This window comes from Sabethes cyaneus, chromosome 1, assembly GCF_943734655.1.
Source record: "Sabethes cyaneus chromosome 1, idSabCyanKW18_F2, whole genome shotgun sequence".
NCBI classification, from domain to species: Eukaryota; Metazoa; Arthropoda; class Insecta; order Diptera; family Culicidae; genus Sabethes; species Sabethes cyaneus.
The window spans coordinates 123,219,878-123,239,004 of record NC_071353.1 but is presented as its reverse complement, the minus strand read 5'-3'; the positions used below and the strand labels follow the sequence as shown (position 1 = coordinate 123,239,004).

Genomic DNA, 19,127 nt, shown 5'->3' with positions numbered 1-19,127 from the left:
TGCTGTCAAACCGCAACAAATCTGTTAGTTTTGTAATGTTTTTGAAGTGGTAATTCTCTGACCAAATAGATTTTTTCCTGCTGTTATGAAGAGTAAATAGAGTTTATCAAGGAAACCCTGTATTTTTGCTGGGCCATGTTGACATTTTGGAATTTTTCTTGACTCTAAAACAACAATTCAAGCTATTTCATGAGGATAAAGCAAAAATTGCCGAGATAAAAACATTAGCAATGCGTTTCTATGTTACACAATGGAACTAGAATGGTTTTGCTAGTAATTGGAAAAGACTAATCGGATTCATCTTTTTTGTTTTTAAAAACTGGCTTCCTTAAAGTGTACTATTTTGAAGGCGCGTTCATTTTATCATCCTATCATCCCAATATTTACGATAAAATTTAATGCGTTTATGATGTGTAATTACGGAAGATGTTGAAAATTTTCAGTTTACTCAAACAGATCTTTTTTATTTGACAGCAAGTCTAGAACTTTCCTTTGTACGGCCACATACTTTCAAGTTAACAAAGCAGGCTGGCTGATTTAGGCTGGTTGGTACTTTATGTTTCATAGCTTTGTTAAATAAATCGAAGAGCTGCATCAGTTTCTGGCAGCTGCTGTTAAGCAACAACAAATCCAATTCACATTATAACTGCTTCCAGCGGAGCGTAATAAAACTACTCACGCTTAATACTACTCTTAAAAAGTTTGTAAAAACCTCCTGTAAAATACAGAGGCTACATATAACTTGGTCTACAGAAGCATTATTGTTATTCCAAAAATTGCTTTAAAAACCATCTGAAGAGAGGGCACTAGGCATTAACATGGTTTTATAGCAGTTATCATGAAGAAGTTTTCATCAATTTTATAAATTTGGTCATTAAAACCGCTAAAAGAACACAGTAAAACTCAAATTCTTGCTTTTGAATACGGCTCTCATTAAAATCGCAATGACCGCCTTAAAACTACGATAGGATATTGTGCTGTAAAACTTAGAAGTATGTAGATGATTTTAAAGTTTGGTTCTAACTCCATCCTGTAGCATGGTCCTCTTTGGTTTTAAGTAAGGCTTTTCATTGATTTGTTATAGCCTTTCATGTTTACGAGACTTAAAAGAAGATTTAAGAATATGGTCGTAACAATAGTATAAAGATTATCAAAAAACTAATATTGTTACTTGGGGTGCTGAAACTGATATTGCGCTTTCCCGTGGTGGTTCTTTAACAATCTGCAGATGACCCTATGGGAAAGCAATATCAATATCAGCAATGTTGTGAATTCGTAAAATGGTCTGTTTATTTGGTTCGGGACATGTCTTGAAAAGACCAGTACTGCCGGGGTGCCCGATACCTACAACTTAGTGCCCAAAGTTTTCAGTATCACTGATTCATAAAATCGTAAAGTTTCCCGATCAGGAGGCCTGAACAAGGTTATATCAATTTGAAAACACATTATGATATTAATAACATAATCTATTACACATTGGTAACAAATTGATCAAGAAGCAACAACAAAAAAATAAATAAATTTGTAACAGATTTTGATAGTTGTAACTTATTTAGATATAGGTAAATGAGTAAGGCTATTGCAAATAAATTTTAAAGTCTTTAAAAATAATGAAGCGACCCTCATTTCCCTCTGTAACATCCGTCTGGTCGGTAGTGCGAATTAATTACTCTTTTATTAATTATACCCTTCAATAATTTAAAAACTTTAAAAATAATTTGCATTGGCGCCAAAAAATATTGAAAAAAAAAACAAATATGAACAAAATTTTAGCTAAAACAACCAACAAACTTGGCATTCTGGAATAAACAATTTGCTACCGTAATATTTATTTACAACAAAACCTCTAGTCTTTTATTTATCACAAAAATTACTTGTTATTTGTAAGAACCATCGCTTCTGGTAAAAATGACGTTTTCTGATTTTTTTGCGTGATAGCAAGGTTGTGGTGTAATGGGTTCGACGAGTCATACGGCGAGTCAGCGATGTTCCTAAAATATCTGTTTCAAACTTAGATTATATTTATTTCATGACTCATACCACCATGGTACATATTGTAACATGTTAATTCACTCAAAATAAATTCTGCGTGGTCCGCAGCAAGCGCGATAAAGCATTCACGATGCTGACTTAGCGTGGCAAAAGTGTTTGAAATGGAAAATAATTGACCTGTTGTTACATTCGCTTCAAAGCAAAACTTGTTTTCGGCAAAAGGTACATAGGCATACAGCGCGTGGTAGGTTAAAATCAATTAAATGATTATCCAGATTTCTTCGATTCTCGAAGTCTTGGGAATGTTGTGATACAGGTTCAGAGGGAGCATGGTTGAATGCGTGATTTTGTTTTATTATTATTATTGTACCTTGATGGGAATCTTTTGAGTTTTCCGTAGTTGTAGTTTGCCCAATCCGGCGAAGGCTAGTTGCGTTAGGCTATTTGAACAAAGCTCGAACAAACTACGCCGTGCGCTGACTTGCACGATCCGCTTTTCCGATTTAATTCCCGCTAGGATCCGTTGTGCAAGCTCACGTTCGGTAAGATTAAGGTTGAATGTAAGATTCGTGCTGGTCATGGATGGCTTCTGCGGTGCTTTAGTGAACTCATTCTGTTCGCAGTAAACGGTCGATAGAAGAATGCTGTCTGGATCTGACCCGGCCGATGATTCTTGGGATGAGTGAGAAATGCTTTTGACGAGATCGTAATATTCAGACTGAGTATCAACGAGAGCTTTGGCAGCGCTTATGGTATTTTTTATAGAAACGATTCGTCCTCCTCCGTGCCGGAGCATCGCCGGGACAAAACTGGTGAGAATCTAAAAATGTGGTAAATTGATTAAACATCTAAATTTTGAAACGTATGACTTACGTGTACAAATCCCAAAATATCATCGGACAATTGACTTACGAACTGTTCCTGTCTGCCAGTGGAACCTTCTAAGGCGACATCTTGATGGATTATTAAATTTATGGGATCACATTGTTCGTACAAGTCGGTTGCTAGTTCCGCAACTCGTTGCCTGTTGGTAAGATTGCAGTCAAACACCTTCACCGCTCTGTTCAATTGCTGCAACTTAGCCAGTTGCTCACTGGTCGAGACGTAGACAACCTGACAGCGGTGCGTTTCGATCAGTTCCTCGCAAAGTGCTTCCGATAGGAGGGCGTTGCCGTGGGTGACCTACAATGGAATATTCTCTTGATTCGCGCTAGTCTATAGTGCATGATGTAGGTTTTCCCACAAGAACCGTTCGCTTATATAGTGTTTGCCGGTTGGACATTTTCACCAATAGCAGTGTTGTTAGTATTTATGTCCGGTCAAGAGCGAAGCAATTGTGAGCGGATTAAGCTATCTACTGCCGAATGGAATAGATTTTTACGTCGAATCATTATTTGATGTTCTATTGTTTCTGTAAAAGAAGAGAAATAAAAATGTTCCATTAACAAAGGTTTACCAAAGGAATGTCAATAATTGAAACATTGTTTTTTATATTCAAGTTTAACTGCCTGGATTATAATGATTAAAACAGTGCTCGAAAAAATTGACAGCTTTGCCTGAAGGCGAATATAAAACGCATTCTGCGCATACCACCGGACAGTTTTACCACCGGTAGTATCTTTTTATCTGTCAGCCCATCGACAAGACTACTGAACTACTGATAGTGTTTGTCTTTTCAGTATTCAGTTTTCTATCCTACAAAACAATTCATTCATGAATTCCAGCGCTGTTCGATTAACCTGTCAGTCAATTTTCTTGCTCTTAACTGATATTTTCAATCTCAACGTTTAGTTTTTTCAACTACGAAGGTTATCGTGGCAAATAAACAAACAACATACAAATTACAAACTACCTGCTTTTTGAAATAGCATAAGCATAAGCATAAGCATAGGATACCGGCCGTGTACTGCTACTCCGTTTTTGACCAGGACCGATGAAAATTGCAAAATGATGGCACAAACTACCTGCTTTTTGAAATCAATCAAAACCTGGCTGAAGGAAATTAATTAAAACTTCGGAGCAATATTGAGCAAAATGAATGAGTTATTCTCATTTGATTCCATTCACTATTGTCGAGAATGAATGAATGTAGAGAACAACATGAACATGAAAACAAGTGACTCGCTCGAATTGCTGGTTGGCAATGCTGAGTTCATTTCATCCGTACTAGAAACACCAAAGAATGAGCAGTAAATTGCATTAATTCTGGCGTATTGCATAAATTGAATATCATATACTGCATTAAAATGTTTAATATCCATTAGACTAGCAGTTAGTTGAGCATTTCAATTTTCTGAATACAAACAGAAAACAGAAAACAGAAAACAGAAAACAGAAAACAGAAAACAGAAAACAGAAAACAGAAAACAGAAAACAGAAAACAGAAAACAGACAGACAGACAGACAGACAGACAGACAGACAGACAGACAGACAGACAGACAGACAGACAGACAGACAGACAGACAGACAGACAGACAGACAGACAGACAGACAGACAGACAGACAGACAGACAGACAGACAGACAGACAGGCAGACAGACAGACAGACAGACAGACAGACAGACAGACAGACAGACAGACAGACAGACAGACAGACAGACAGACAGACAGACAGACAGACAGACAGACAGACAGACAGACAGACAGACAGACAGACAGACAGACAGACAGACAGACAGACAGACAGACAGACAGACAGACAGACAGACAGACAGACAGACAGACAGACAGACAGACAGACAGACAGACAGACAGACAGACAGACAGACAGACAGACAGACAGACAGACAGACAGACAGACAGACAGACAGACAGACAGACAGACAGACAGACAGACAGACAGACAGACAGACAGACAGACAGACAGACAGACAGACAGACAGACAGACAGACAGACAGACAGACAGACAGACAGACAGACAGACAGACAGACAGACAGACAGACAGACAGACAGACAGACAGACAGACAGACAGACAGACAGACAGACAGACAGACAGACAGACAGACAGACAGACAGACAGACAGACAGACAGACAGACAGACAGACAGACAGACAGACAGACAGACAGACAGACAGACAGACAGACAGACAGACAGACAGACAGACAGACAGACAGACAGACAGACAGACAGACAGACAGACAGACAGACAGACAGACAGACAGACAGACAGACAGACAGACAGACAGACAGACAGACAGACAGACAGACAGACAGACAGACAGACAGACAGACAGACAGACAGACAGACAGACAGACAGACAGACAGACAGACAGACAGACAGACAGACAGACAGACAGACAGACAGACAGACAGACAGACAGACAGACAGACAGACAGACAGACAGACAGACAGACAGACAGACAGACAGACAGACAGACAGACAGACAGACAGACAGACAGACAGACAGACAGACAGACAGACAGACAGACAGACAGACAGACAGACAGACAGACAGACAGACAGACAGTCGGACGGAAGATCGGAGCAGAAAGCTAGAAGATGGAAGATGAAAGATGAAAGATGAAAGATGAAAGATGAAAGATGAAAGATGAAAGATGAAAGATGAAAGATGAAAGATGAAAGATGAAAGATGAAAGATGAAAGATGAAAGATGAAAGATGAAAGATGAAAGATGAAAGATGAAAGATGAAAGATGAAAGATGAAAGATGAAAGATGAAAGATGATAGATGAAAAATGAAAGATGAAAAGTGGAAAATGGATGGTTGGAGTAGAAAGTTGGAAGGAGGATGAAAAATGAAAGATGGAAAACAGAAGGCCGGAGCGGAAAGCTGGAAAATGGAAGACGGCCGAAGGAAGATGGAAAATAAAAGAGGAAAGACGGAAGATGGAAAACGGAAGGTCGGAGCAGAAAGCTGTAAGATGGAAAAAGAAAGATGGAATATGGAAGATGGAAAACGGAAGGTCGGAGCAGAAAGCTGTAAAGTGGAAGATAGAAAGTACAAAATAAACAGAGGGAAATAGAAAAAGCAATTAGATTATTAGATATTAGAACTTCGAAATGCAAAATGGAAATTGAACATAGAAATAAGAAAAATCCTATAAATAACTACTACTATTTATAGTGTTGGTGAGTTGCAAATTCTATTTCGAAATACTCAAACGGAAATGTACAGTAAATTATTGCGTATAGTTATTTAATCGATTATTAAAAAAGTTTAAGTTATTGTCTTAATTTGATAATAGCATTTTCCGTTTTTATCCAAGAGCAATCATATAATAAGTTTTTAAAAGTTCGCAGTTGTTTATGTTACTATATAAAGTTTCAAAAACTGCATTTTGCCCTTTAGATATAATAATGACGTAATCAAACGAGATCCAAACATTTTTGCATAATTTCTAAATAAAATTTTTATTAAAATAAAGTCGCATGAAAAGCGATTTGAGGGTAGTTCGCACAGTGTTTAAGATTCTTATCCAAAATATCTGATAACCATCGAGCAGGGGTTGAGAATTTCCCAATTGAGTTCTTCGATAGCGCGTACATATTGTACGTCAAGCTTGTTCAATTGCAGATAGCATGCTAATCCAATTTCCATTATTTATGTGACGTATTATCTGCCGATGCACCACTTTATCGATATCGATAAGAAATTGGTATGAGCAGATTTGCAAATCGTTAAACATATATAAATGACCTGCTTAGGACCGTTCATTCCATATTATAAACAAAGACTTTGCTCAGGGATCTCTCAATTGGAATCGGCTTGAACATGATAAGTAAGTATTCGTATTCCCATTTATATACATTCAAGTTCAATTATACCCAACATTTACGACTTTTTCAGAGTATTTACTGCTTTTGGCATTGGTCGGTATGGCTGCGGCCGCAGTAGAAATTGAATGCCCGGAGGATTCAGACCCCGATAATCCGACACTGATTCGGCATCCGACGCAGTGTAATATTTACTTCATCTGCATAAATGGAGAGGCTGTGGAGCAGATCTGTCCGGAAGGTACCTACTTTAATCAGGCAACGGGGCTGTGCGATGAAGCGGAAAATGTTTTCTGTCCATTCGGTCATTAGTGAATTAAGGTGAATCGACAGTTGCTGATAACGTGGCAGTTTCTCTAGGACATACATATCATGATGACTTACCAGCTTGTGTTTTTTTTTCGATTGCAGTTCCAGAATTGAAAAGTAAAAACCGGATGATTTTTTCCGAATATTATTGTGACCTGATTGTGATCAAAGTCGCATTGTATTGTATTTGTATATGAACAGAAAATTTAACAATTTTCTTCCTAACAAAATATTTTGACAGTTTTAAATTAACTTTGTTTTGTCAGTTGTTAAATAAAATCTTCAAAAATTCCAAGTGTATGTGATATTCGTTATAAAATTCTGTTTATTAATTTAGTAATTAATCTAAACAAAATGACGATTTTTTTAACTTAAGCTTACACTAGACTTACAAGTATGGTGGCATGGTCTCCATATTCTCGGTGAAACAGACTATCACTCTTTCTTACCAGTAAATATTATTTTCGCATATTCATTTTCGCGGTAATAAATGAGTACTTTAACATCGGCCATCCCATGCCCTGTATCCTAATCCAGCACTCTCTTTTTATTTTGAGTTTTATTAGAAATCTTAGTTTAGGAACAAAATATAACTTTTCCTCCATGAGAAAAGCAAAACACGCACACAAACACAAACACAAAAGCACAAGTCCTGTGTTACCAACACTTTTGTTTTCACAGCATTAGTCAACGTGTTCTAAACGTGATATCGATTAAACTTACACGTTGAAAATCAACAACGCGATGCAAGATGAAAGATGAAAGATGAAAGATGAAAGACGAAAGATGAAAGATGAAAGATGAAAGATGAAAGATGAAAGATGAAAGATGAAAGATGAAAGATGAAAGATGAAAGATGAAAGATGAAAGATGAAAGATGAAAGATGAAAGATGAAAGATGAAAGATGAAAGTTGGAAAACGAAGGTCGGAGCAGAAAGCTGGAAGATGGAAGATGGAAGATAGAAGGTACAAAATAATTAAAGAGAAACAGAATAAGCAATTAGATTATTAGATATTAGATCTTCAAAATGCAAAATGGGAAATATAACATAGGAATAAGAAAAATCCTAAAAAAAATTATTAAAATAAAATCGAGTGAAAAGCAACTTGAATGTAGTTGACACAGTCTTTAAGATTCTTATCGAAAATGTCCGATATCAATCGAGCAGGATTTGAGAATTTCCCAATTGAGTTCTTCGATTGCGCGTACATATTGTACGTCAACCTTGTTCAATTGCAGATAGCATGCTAAATCCACTTTCCATTATTTATGTGACGTATTATCTACCGATGCACCGCTTTATCGACATCGATAAGAAATTCGCATGAGCGAATGAGTAAATCGTTAAACATATATAAATGATTTGCTCAGGACCATTCAATCCATATTATAAACACAGACTTTGCTCAGGGATCTCCTGTTCGGAATCGGTTTGAACATGATAAGTAAGTAATCGTATTCCCATTTATTTACATTCAAGTTCAATTATACCCAACATTTACGACCTATTTTTTCCAGAGTATTTACTAGCATTGGCATTAGTCGGGATGGCTGCGGCCAGTGTTACCGGGATCTGTCCATCCGAGGGATCGTACAAAATAGCTTTGCCGCGAATGGCGACCCGTTTCATACAGTGCACCGAGGGCGTTGCCAGCCTGGCGGAATGCCAGCGTGGAACGAAATTCGATGCCGTCTCGGCAAGGTGTATCGCGGCCGCAGCAGCCAAGGATATCGAAATTGAATGCCCGGAGGATTCGGACCCGGATAATCCGACACGGATTCGGCATCCGACACAGTGTAATATTTACTTTATTTGCATCAACGGGGAGGCTGTGGAGCAGATCTGTCCGGAAGGTACCTACTTTAATCAGGAAACAGGCTTGTGTGATGAAGCGGAAAATGTTTTCTGTCCATTCAGTCATTAGCGATTTAAGTTGAATCGACAGTTGCTGATAACGTGGCAGTTACCATAGGACATACATATCATGATGACTTACTAGCTTGTGTTTTTTCAATTCCAGTTCCAAAATTGAAAAGTTAAAAACAGTTGAAGTTTTTCTTAATATTATTGTGACCCAATTGTGATCTTTTTTAAATTTTATTCATCGACATATGAACAGAAAATTTAACTATTCTTTTTCCAACAAATTTGTTTTAGAATTTTAAATTAGTTTTGCCAGCTGTGGAATAAAATCTTGGAACATTCTACACGTATGTGACATACGGAATAAAATTGTATTTGTTTATTTAGTAATTAATCTAAACATCCGATTCGAAGTGACTGTTTCTAAACAGAGTGTTATATTTGAAATTATAAACCTTCAAACATCTTGGAAGTAGCCTTTTCACCTACTCTCTGTTCTCCATATTCTCGAAAAAACAGAACTCTTTCTTGCCAGTAAATATTATTCTCGCATATTTGTTATCGTAGTGATAAATTAGTTCTTCCACATCGGCTTAGAGTATCAAGTAGCTAAAAGCCTGCCGACCATCCCATGCCCTGTATTTTAATAACGCTCAGTTTAGGGACAAAATCATAACTTTTCTTCCATGATAAAAGCAAAACACTCAAAGAAAAAAAAACAACAGCACAAGTCCTGTGTTACCAACAGGATAAAAAAATCCACTTTTGTTTTCACAGCATTAGTCAGCGTGTTCTGAACGTGATATCGATTAAACTCACACGTTGAAAATCAACGTGTGACCAGTTTTCTATTTTGGTTCTCTTCCAAAAGACCCGATGTGATATGTTATCTTTCAGTGCAACCAAAAAAGATATCCGCCTGTCGATAACAATAATCTCTGTCTGACGCGAAAGTTCGACTCATATGGCGTGTATAAATAATTGAAAGATCGAAACTAATCTGGTATTTCGACGGCAACACTCGAACCGGGACTTTCCATCATACCCACCCAAGTGGCACCTGAAAATGATAAGTAAGTGATAACATCCTGGACAATCCAGTCCAGATTTACTTTGAATTTGTTTTTAGGATACTTCCTACTTTTGGCACTGTTTGGATTGGCTGCGGCTAGCGTTAGCAGCATCTGCCCTTCGGAAGGAATTCGGAACGTTCCTCTACCTCTGTGGTCCACTCGCTATGTGACATGCGTTGATGGAATCCCTACTCTGAGTAAATGTGAACCAGGAACACAGTTTGATGCCAACTACGGACAGTGTGTTATGATCGCGTCGGTGCAGAATGAAAGTGCAGAATTTGTATGTCCCGAAACGGATGACCCCTCGGAGCCAATGTATGTGCCTCATCCAGGAAGATGTTATGTATATTTTATCTGCGTCAATGGTGTGGCGTATGAACAGATATGTCCTGATGGAACGTACTTTAACCCTATCCTGAGAGTGTGTGATCTTCAAGAGAATGTTGATTGCCCCCATTAAAAGATTAGTGACATAGAACTGTTAACTTATAAGCACAATGCTGCAGGTAATACGACTGTCTGAACTAAATATAATTAATGGGTTTATATTTTTTATTGCACTGAGTTCTATCTGAAGTACTAGTAGTCTGAAAAACTGTAGATTCTCAGAAGGGCGTAATATATTGACCACGAGTGAACGGATCATGAATGAGGCCTTGTACCTACTTGAAATAAAACAAAAACCATTTCAGAGTCATTTGAGCAAGTAAAGGAGCAATAAAACTGCCAATTATCCACAAACGCAGTAAAACCCCCGAAGGATCATGATACATTAATGAAATAAAAAAAAGTGCAATTTAATTAGCTAATTATTACCATAAAATGAATTTAAAGTCAGGTGCTGCTTGAATCAACAAAATTTATTATAATAATGTTACTTATCCATATGACAAAGATATGATTAACTGATAAAAATAATTCTGCTTTTTTCTTTACCTTTTCTATTGTTAAATGCGATACGCAATAAATTGAAAACTTTTGTAGATAACTGCCAAATCCAATTATTTTAAGGAACAGGACACGAAAATCTTTTTACTTTTGTTATGATATAACAAAGGTTTAGAAATTGGTCGAAAAATATGGAATTGATCCAACGCCCGGACTCTCCTGGAACTAACGGTAAGTATTACTTCAGGAGGGGGTTTGCCTTCGCACTTCATCGTTGCCTATCGAGTCGTGAACCGATCCAGAGATGGTGATCAACCTAACATTCATCCTTTCACGGCTACCCTCGCAGGGTTTCTGTCCAAGCCTGGTGCTGCTCCGTTGTGCTTGTCGGTCCGCCTCCGATGCGTCTGTTGAGACGGCCTAACCGGTGTTGATAGTGTTGATAGACCTTGGAACCTTGCGGAACTTCCGTAATGTTCATCGCCTTACACCCCCTGGCGGTCTCGTAAACAAGAACCCAATTCCGGAAGTAACTCTTCAGAATTCTGCATAGATATCCCGAGACCTGTATTCTATGCAGCGACTCAGCAATGGCTTCTCAGCTAGCACTGTTGAAGGCGTTTTTCACGTTGATTGTTATAACGGTGCAAAAACGATGTATCCAGCAGACATATCGGCCTATATGACGCCAGATCCCCTGTAGACTTGCCTGGCTTTGGCACTAGCACTAGCTTTTGGAGCTTTCATTTGTCTGAAAAGTGGCCATCTTCTAGGCATTTTTGCAGCACTGTCCTGAACATGTGGCCGTGTTAGGGATTCCATCCGAACCGGATGCCTTCTTGTCTTTTAGCCGTCTAGTCACTGCTGATAGACCGTCAGGTATGCCCCTCTCTTCTACATTGTACGGTGTCGGCGGCCGCATTGTAGGCTCGTGCGCCGGGAAAGGACCTTTCACGATAGCCTTCAGCTTATCCGGGCACATCTCCCTGGCCTGGCAGTCCCAGGACCTTTGGCTTTCGCCATCACAATGCGATACGCGTCATCCCTCGGGCTCTGAGACAACTAGCACGATGGTTGCTAAGTGTCTCATTCCATCAGTAGGTTGGGTGTCGGGCATTTCTTGGCCCCAGTTTTCTCGGCATGGTAGCATCACATGCCCTTATCAGCGTGTCCGTCAACTCGCCCGCATTCAGGATCATTCAGGACCTTCCGCTTTCCACCCGGAGCGCTACAACGAACAGGTGCTTGTCAAAGGCCTCCACCTCTTTCACTTTCACTCGTAGGTCTGAGCTTTTTGCATTGTCACTATATATAATCACCTGGTGATCACTATGAGTTCACCCTTCACAAACCCTCCAGTTCATGTTCGGAATCAGTGTTGGACTGCCAAAGGTGACGTCAATGATAAATTCGCGGCCGTCCTTACAACATGTGCTGACGGTGCCTTCATTGAACAGGGCGATTAACAAACTGTTCTCTCTGGCGTAAGTATGTCTGCTGCCCCACTCCATAACCCAAGCATTGAAGTTTCCTCCAATGATGGTAGGCCTTCGGCCGATGAGTTTCTCTATCAACTTCTAATCCGTGTAATAGCTGCACACGAAGATCCTGTTGATTCTGCCAATCACGAAAATTTCGTGCGAATTCGAAACCACCTCTTCAATGGGGAACTTGTCCATTACCTGTATTGAAGCCATTACTGTTCGATCAGCTGCCCAGTTACTTAGTATGACTCTGATTATTGCAATATCACACAACGATTCCGCTGTCGACCGCCACAACAATTGTTGTGCTGTATCGTCGTGATTGAGAATGATCTGAGTCGCCTCCATCACTTCTGGCTCGCCGACGACTTTTGATATGCTGGGCATTGGAAGCCTTCCGTCGTGTGATTATTTCCATATTATTTTTTGCACAGCATACACCTTGGTGGCTTTGGGCAGTCGCTTGCAAAGTGGCCGTTCTCGTCGCATTTCTGGCATGATTTGGATCTATCCGGATGCTCACAGTTTCGCGCTTGGTGCGCGCGGCCAGACCACTTGAAGCATCTCTCATTTGTTTAGCCTCGCAACAGATGGCGTTTAGCGCGCACACTGACCACCCGACTTTGACCGGAGATGCGAGTCGCCGTCGTCTACGTTCTACCGTAGGCCTTCCTCAACCGGATTGCCAATGGAACGTCGCTCAATTTACGCTGTGCTATGCATGCACTTGTAAGCACCTGCTCTGTGGTGATCTCCTCCAGATCCCTGCATTTCATTATGGTTTCTTGTGTTTTTGTAATGATTTTCTGTGGACTTTCGAGACTGTTTCGTCATAGACTGAGTACCTTTTTTTTTTTTTTTTTTTTACGAGTTGGGAAATCTGCTGAGCGCCTTAGAAGATACGGTACTATCAGACACCTGAGAAGATACCTCAGGGAGTGGGGTTTAGGTATCCCGACCCCCCTAATGGGGCGTGAGGATCCCGACCCACTAAAACCCTACTCGAGTCTCCAGCCTCAATCCCCCCTGGCACCACCTTATCGGTATTACTTCAGGGAGGGGCTATTGTGCTTAATGCACTCGCTTAGATAACTACTGGACTATGGTAGTTAGGCTGTTTATTCGCCGTTGATCGGCTCTCCAGTGGTTTTGTAGCTCGAGTACAATCTGGGTAGCAGCCGCATTGACCGCTCCCCAGACGTCCGAGCTGGAACACATCTTTTGGATTAAGTTATCCGGGGTAGTGTCCTGTCCGCTCACTGCCATCATGCTGCTTCTCGCGCCCGCGAAACGAGGGCATATGAAGAAAGCATGTTCTGCCGTTTCCTCAACATCCACGCATTCGGGACACGCGGGGGACTCCGCATGCCCAAACTTATGCAGATATTGTCTGAAGCAACCATGCCCTGACAGAATCTGTGTCAGGTGGAAGTTGACTTCGCCGTGGCGCCTGTTGACCCACCCAGATAGTTCCGGGATAAGTCGGTGTGTCCACCGACCTTTTGTGGAGTTAGACCATGCCCGCTGCCATGTGGTCATCGAGGCCGATCTTGTGGTACTCCGTATGCCTCTAGTTCCTCGTTGGTTGAAGCACTCTACGTCTTCGCTGATGATAATGCCAATAGGCATCATACCTGCTAGGACGCAGATTGCGTCATGTGAAACTGTGCGATACGCACTCGCCACTCTCAAGCACATGAGACGATAGGTGCTTTCCAGCTTGGCTAGATAGCTTTTGGTACCTAACGCCGATGACCACACCGGTCCGCCATACCTAAGTATAGACTGGACCACGTTGGCTAATAGCCTTCGTTTGCTGCCATATACCGCAGAGCTATTAGACATCATACGAGACAATGCCGAAATAGCTGTGGAAGCCTTCTTGCAGGCATAGTCGACGTGGCTCCCGAACTTGAGCTTGTCGTCGACCATGACTCCCAGAAGTTTTAAGGACCGCGTTGACGAAATAGTGCTGTCCCCGACGCTGATCTTTGCTTGCTGTACCGACTTGCGGTTGTTCACCACGATAACCTCCGTTTTATGATGCGCTAGCTCCAGTTTCCTGGATCGCATCTAATCTTCAACAATGCTTATAGAGTGGGCAGCCGTCAACTCAACCTCTCTGATAGATTCACCATAGACTTCCAGGGTGATGTCATCCGCAAAGCCGACAATCACCACCCCTACCGGGAACTTTAGCTTCAGCACCTCGTCATACATGACGTTCCACAACACCGGGCCCAGTATGGAACCTTGCGGAACCCCTGCGGTGATTGGAACGCACTTCTGACCCTCCTCCGTGTTGTAGCATAGCACACGATTCTGGAAATAATTTTCCAGGATCCTGTACAGCGACACCGGCACTTGGACGTTCCGAAGCGAGTTGGCTATGGAGTCCCAGCTAGCGCTATTAAACGGATTTCTCACGTCGAGCGTGACAACTGCGCAATAACGAATACCTGTCCTCTTGGGCTGGATTGCCACCTCGGCTGTCTTAGTGACAGACAAGATGGCATCCACCGTAGATTTGCCTTTTCGGAAGCCGAATTGGTTCCTTGACAGACCGTTTGTACCCTCAGTGTACTGTACGAGTCTGTTAAGGATAACCCTTTCCAGCACCTTGCCGGCAGTATCGAGCAGACAGATCGGCCTATATGACGAGGGGATACCCGGAGGTTTTCCCGGCTTCGGCAATAGGACCAGATTCTGTCGTTTCCATCTGTCCGGGAAGTTGCCAGCTTCCAGGCATCTACTCATTACTGCCCCGAATAATTCGGGAGCCTCCAGAATAGCCGCTTTAAGGGCCATATTCGGGATTCCGTCTGGTCCCGGTGCCTTGCTCACCTTTAGGGATTTAGCGATCTCAATGAGTTCCTCGTTCGTAACCGTTACTTCCTCCCCGACCTCTAAACCACCGTCGCCCACGTTACTTTGGATGTTCGGCCCGGAGACCGACCATCCTACGCTATGGTCTGAGATACTGGAACGTCGGCCGTGGGACGACTCAGCGGCCTGGGGCCAGGGCCTTGGCTCGTGGCGCGGAAAGAGGCCCTCAATGATCCGCTCCAGCATCTCTGGCGATCTCTCTGCGGGTGCCATCACGCCCTTGGCCTTTGCCATTACGATCCTGTAGGCATCACCCCACGGGTTCGCATTGGCACTGGCACATAACCTTTCAAAGCAGGCTCGCTTGCTAGCTATTATCCCACTCTTAAGCGCTGCGCGTGCAGCAACTAGTGCTACTCGACATTCTGCTCTGCCCTCGTCCGAACGAGCTCTTTGCATAATTCTCCTTGCACGAAAGCAGGCTCCGCGGAGTTCCGCAATTTCTTCTGTCCACCAGTAAACCGGTGACCTACCATACCTAGGTCGGCTTTTCCTAGGCATGGTGGCGTCACACGCTCGCGACAGCACCTCAACCAAATAATCAGCGTTCGGATCGGGCATATCGCGTTCACCGCACTCTCTTCGGATCGCTTCCACAAATACTTCAGGATCGAAGTATGATGTCTTCCACCCACGGGTGGTTGGAGTGTTGGCTCTACCCGCCGCCTGCCGCCTCGTTATCTGACCAACACCATAGCAGACCGCCTGATGGTCACTGTGAGTGTAACCATTGTCTACCCTCCAGTCTCCTATCAGACCAGGGCTGCCGAATGTCACGTCGATAATAGACTCTGCACCATTCCTGCTGAAGGTACTTGTGGTGCCGACGTTGGCCAGGTCTACGTTGAGCTTTGCCAGAGCCTCAAGCAGAATCCGACCCCTATGGTTCGTGCGACGACTTCCCCACTCAACCGCCCAAGCGTTGAAGTCGCCCGCCACAACCACCGGCCTTAGACCAGTCAGCGCAACTGATACTTGGTCTACCATCCGCGTAAACTGCTCGATCGACCAACTCGGCGGAGCATAACAGCTGCAGTAGAACACTCCACCCACTTTGGCAACCGCAAATCCCTCGTCTGCAGTTGACACAACCTCTTGAACCGGGAACCTGCTTGTCGTCCATATAGCCGCCAACCCGGACCTATCCGAGACCCAGTTACCGTTTCCGGCAGGGATGCGGTATGGGTCCGAGATGATGGCAATGTCCGTCAACGACTCAGTAACTGCTTGGTATAACAGCTGCTGGGCCGCATGGCAGTGGTTCAAGTTTAGTTGCTTTACCTGCACTACGCCCGTGTTTTAGTCGCAGGTGCGCCTGCCGGGCACTTTGAGCCTCCTGTTGTGTGCTTAGCGTCCCGTTGGCCTGTACATATCAGGCACTTGGGCGGCGCCGAACAGTCCCTCGCTATATGGCCCGCACCGCCACATCTTCTACACAGGTGGCTTCTGTCAGGCCCCTTACAGCTCCAGGACTTGTGCCCTCGCTCAAAGCACCGGAAGCAAGCCTCCGGCTGCTGGAACACGCTCAGTGGGCATACGGACCATCCCACCTTCAGCTTGGCCGCCTTCAGGGCTGTATTCCCGTCTACCAGTGGAAGTCTTATTGTAGCTACCTGGGTTCCCGCCGGTCCCTTGCGCAGACGAACTGCTTCGGTAGTCACCACCACGTTACATTGCTCCTTGAGAGCTCGTGTCAGTTCGACCGCTTCAGTGATCTCGTCCAGGTTTTTAAGCTGGAGAGTCAGCTCAGGCGTCAGTGCGCGGATCTGTATGCCATTACCAAGGACCTTTTCTGCCAGCACTTTGTAGGCAGAACCCTTCTCAGTGGCATCCTTTTTGAGCTCAAGGATCATGTCGCCGGTGCGGGAGCGGCGGATACTCCGCACATCCGCGCCAAGACCCTTCAGCTGCTCGTCCCCTCTCATGGCCTTCAAAACTTCTGCATAGCTCAGCCCCTCAGTTTTGAGGATAAGGGCATCGCCTTTGCTCCTCTTTTTTCTGGCCACTTTCGGTGGAGTTCGATCCTCCTCTTTCTTCCTGGCCTTCTTCTTTCTCACTGTTTCCCACTGATTGTCGGGAGCTAACTGCGTCTTATTACCCTCGGAGGGTTTCACAGTTTGCTTACGATCCTCAGCGATCAAGCGCTTCTTCGGGCCCGTGGGGGTTTGTTCCCCTGGGGACTGCCTTGCACGTTTAGTCGATATCTTATCACTGGACTGCTCCGTAGTCACAAGGGCTACGGTGTGGGCAGTCGTTGACAGGCAGGCATCCGTTTGTACAGACCTCGATACAAACGCCTTTTCTATCACTTTTACTCGCGCTTCGAGTTCGCCATGTTCCTTCGTCGCAGCACGGATGGTGCCCCGAAACATGAGCAGGCTTTGTTTCAGGTCCTTCGCTAGGGTGCTGCGGCCTGCCACAAACTCGATAATGGCATCGAGCTGATGAGACGCCGCTACCACTCTCGGTAGCATGTCTCTCTTTCCTTCCACTGCTTTTATTAGCGACGGGCCATTCATCGCTGCGTCCGGCGTAGATGCAGTTGGAGCGACAGGTATGCCGCTTCCCTTTCCGCTTACGCTGGCGCTTCTGCTCGTATCCATCGGCGGAGATCGCTGGATACCACCTCTTGCGAACGGATTATCTAGTCCGTCCGCGCTCACTGAAGTAAAGTTTTTTTGATTTTGATTATTCATATAGAATCCCACGAGTTGAGGGGAAAGAAGAGTCCGCCGCATCAGAGCCCCTCATGATGCGGTAAGGGCTGATTACTGTGGAGGGCGCTCTGGTACTCCACAGGCTCCGTTTGAGGCTGGGTATTTATAGAACCCCCCCCACCATTCATCCCTCGGCACGGGTCGCATGACACCTTGGATTAGGGGTTTATCCATTCTTGTTTTTACTTTTAGCCATGGATAACAGCTATTCAACCATCCTCCTTTTAGGGGCTTTGGACCCTCTGCTCAGGTTCTCAGTATTTTCAGGTTCATCGAACATGCTTCTACCGAGATCCGTCATTTGCAGGCGGAGACTGAGTACCTTTGGCAGATTGCGTCTGCTGTTTTGTTTTCCCCCTTCGCGTTTATTAAACTGACCTGCCCCGAGGCAAAGTTTCTGGCCAGGCAAGCCTGAACGTGGCAAGTGACCCTCTCACGAGGTGGCGCTTAAGTCACTTGCTTCAGAGATTTGGGAAAGCGGATAGAATACTGACTAGGAGGGCGTATTTCGACAGGCTACACCTGCCGATCGCCTACGACGGTAGTTAAAGTAGATTTAATACTCACTACTAATTGCTTAATCTCAACGTCATTAGCATGTCCTACTTTCTGTTCTGTTGGAGGTACACTACTGCTTCTATTCGCCATTGTAATCTAGTTTGACATTGATCATCGTTGTAGTCTTTCACTTCTAGCGAAGCAGTGCTTAGTTTATTAATCACCATTTAACATTTCGACATTTCGTTGCACAGATTGGTCACTAAGCGCAGGACGTGACCCGTGGCCCGTGGCGAACAGCTATCGTACGTTGCCTCTAGCTGCGTATAGAATACTTCCTTCTCATCGTTGGGTCTATGTCGTATCCACAGTTGATGTTTATGATGGTATTAGTGAATGGTGTAGTTGAAGGAACGGCATTTAATCCTCAACATTCTCTATTTGATCGCCTTCCAGTCCATCACGCGACCTCCCCATCTTGTTGGTTGCGCTACCGCTCTTGTAAAATTATGTCTTTCCGGCACGAAGCTTCCACACCTTGTTGCCTTTGCGACGGATCTCCTGTAGTGCCGCGGTGCCGAGCTTTCGGAGTTCTAGCTGTTCCAGCATCATCCTTTCGCCTTCGACCCGCGAAATCCAACGATCTACAGTTCCAGGTACCAAGCATCC

The 19,127-nt window shown here is 43.5% G+C and overlaps 3 protein-coding genes across 3 annotated transcripts; 2 read left to right on the top strand and 1 right to left on the bottom strand.

The window, feature by feature from the left end:
- Positions 1-2,353: 2,353 nt before the first annotated feature.
- LOC128733994 (uncharacterized) lies at positions 2,354-3,274 on the bottom strand. Its single transcript, XM_053827986.1, has 3 exons — positions 3,236-3,274; positions 2,866-3,174; positions 2,354-2,812 (listed from the first exon to the last, which is right to left on the bottom strand). The coding sequence occupies exons 1-3, from the start codon at positions 3,272-3,274 to the stop codon at positions 2,354-2,356; spliced, it is 807 nt and encodes a 268-aa protein (XP_053683961.1).
- A 3,458-nt stretch (positions 3,275-6,732) lies between these two features.
- LOC128746189 (protein obstructor-E-like) lies at positions 6,733-8,970 on the top strand. The gene is made up of 3 exons (XM_053843233.1): positions 6,733-6,739; positions 6,808-6,975; positions 8,564-8,970. The coding sequence occupies exons 1-3, from the start codon at positions 6,733-6,735 to the stop codon at positions 8,968-8,970; spliced, it is 582 nt and encodes a 193-aa protein (XP_053699208.1).
- A 1,005-nt stretch (positions 8,971-9,975) lies between these two features.
- LOC128746188 (peritrophin-1-like) lies at positions 9,976-10,445 on the top strand. The gene is made up of 2 exons (XM_053843231.1): positions 9,976-9,982; positions 10,039-10,445. Exons 1-2 carry the CDS (start codon positions 9,976-9,978, stop codon positions 10,443-10,445), a joined length of 414 nt encoding a protein of 137 aa, XP_053699206.1.
- The last annotated feature ends 8,682 nt before the right edge of the window (positions 10,446-19,127 follow it).

What these genes read in the sequence shown, in the direction of transcription:
- LOC128733994 (XM_053827986.1), bottom strand. Translation starts at nt 3,274, where the DNA reads ATGTCCAACCGGCAAACACTATATAAGCGAACGGTTCTT. An exon ending in TATATAAGCGAACGGTTCTT is followed by an intron (nt 3,175 to 3,235) that starts GTGGGAAAACCT and finishes ATTCCATTGTAG; the next exon opens with GTCACCCACGGCAACGCCCT. An exon ending in ATATTTTGGGATTTGTACAC is followed by an intron (nt 2,813 to 2,865) that starts GTAAGTCATACG and finishes CCACATTTTTAG; the next exon opens with ATTCTCACCAGTTTTGTCCC.
- LOC128746189 (XM_053843233.1), top strand. An exon ending in GGAGCAGATCTGTCCGGAAG is followed by an intron (nt 6,976 to 8,563) that starts GTACCTACTTTA and finishes TATTTTTTCCAG; the next exon opens with AGTATTTACTAGCATTGGCA.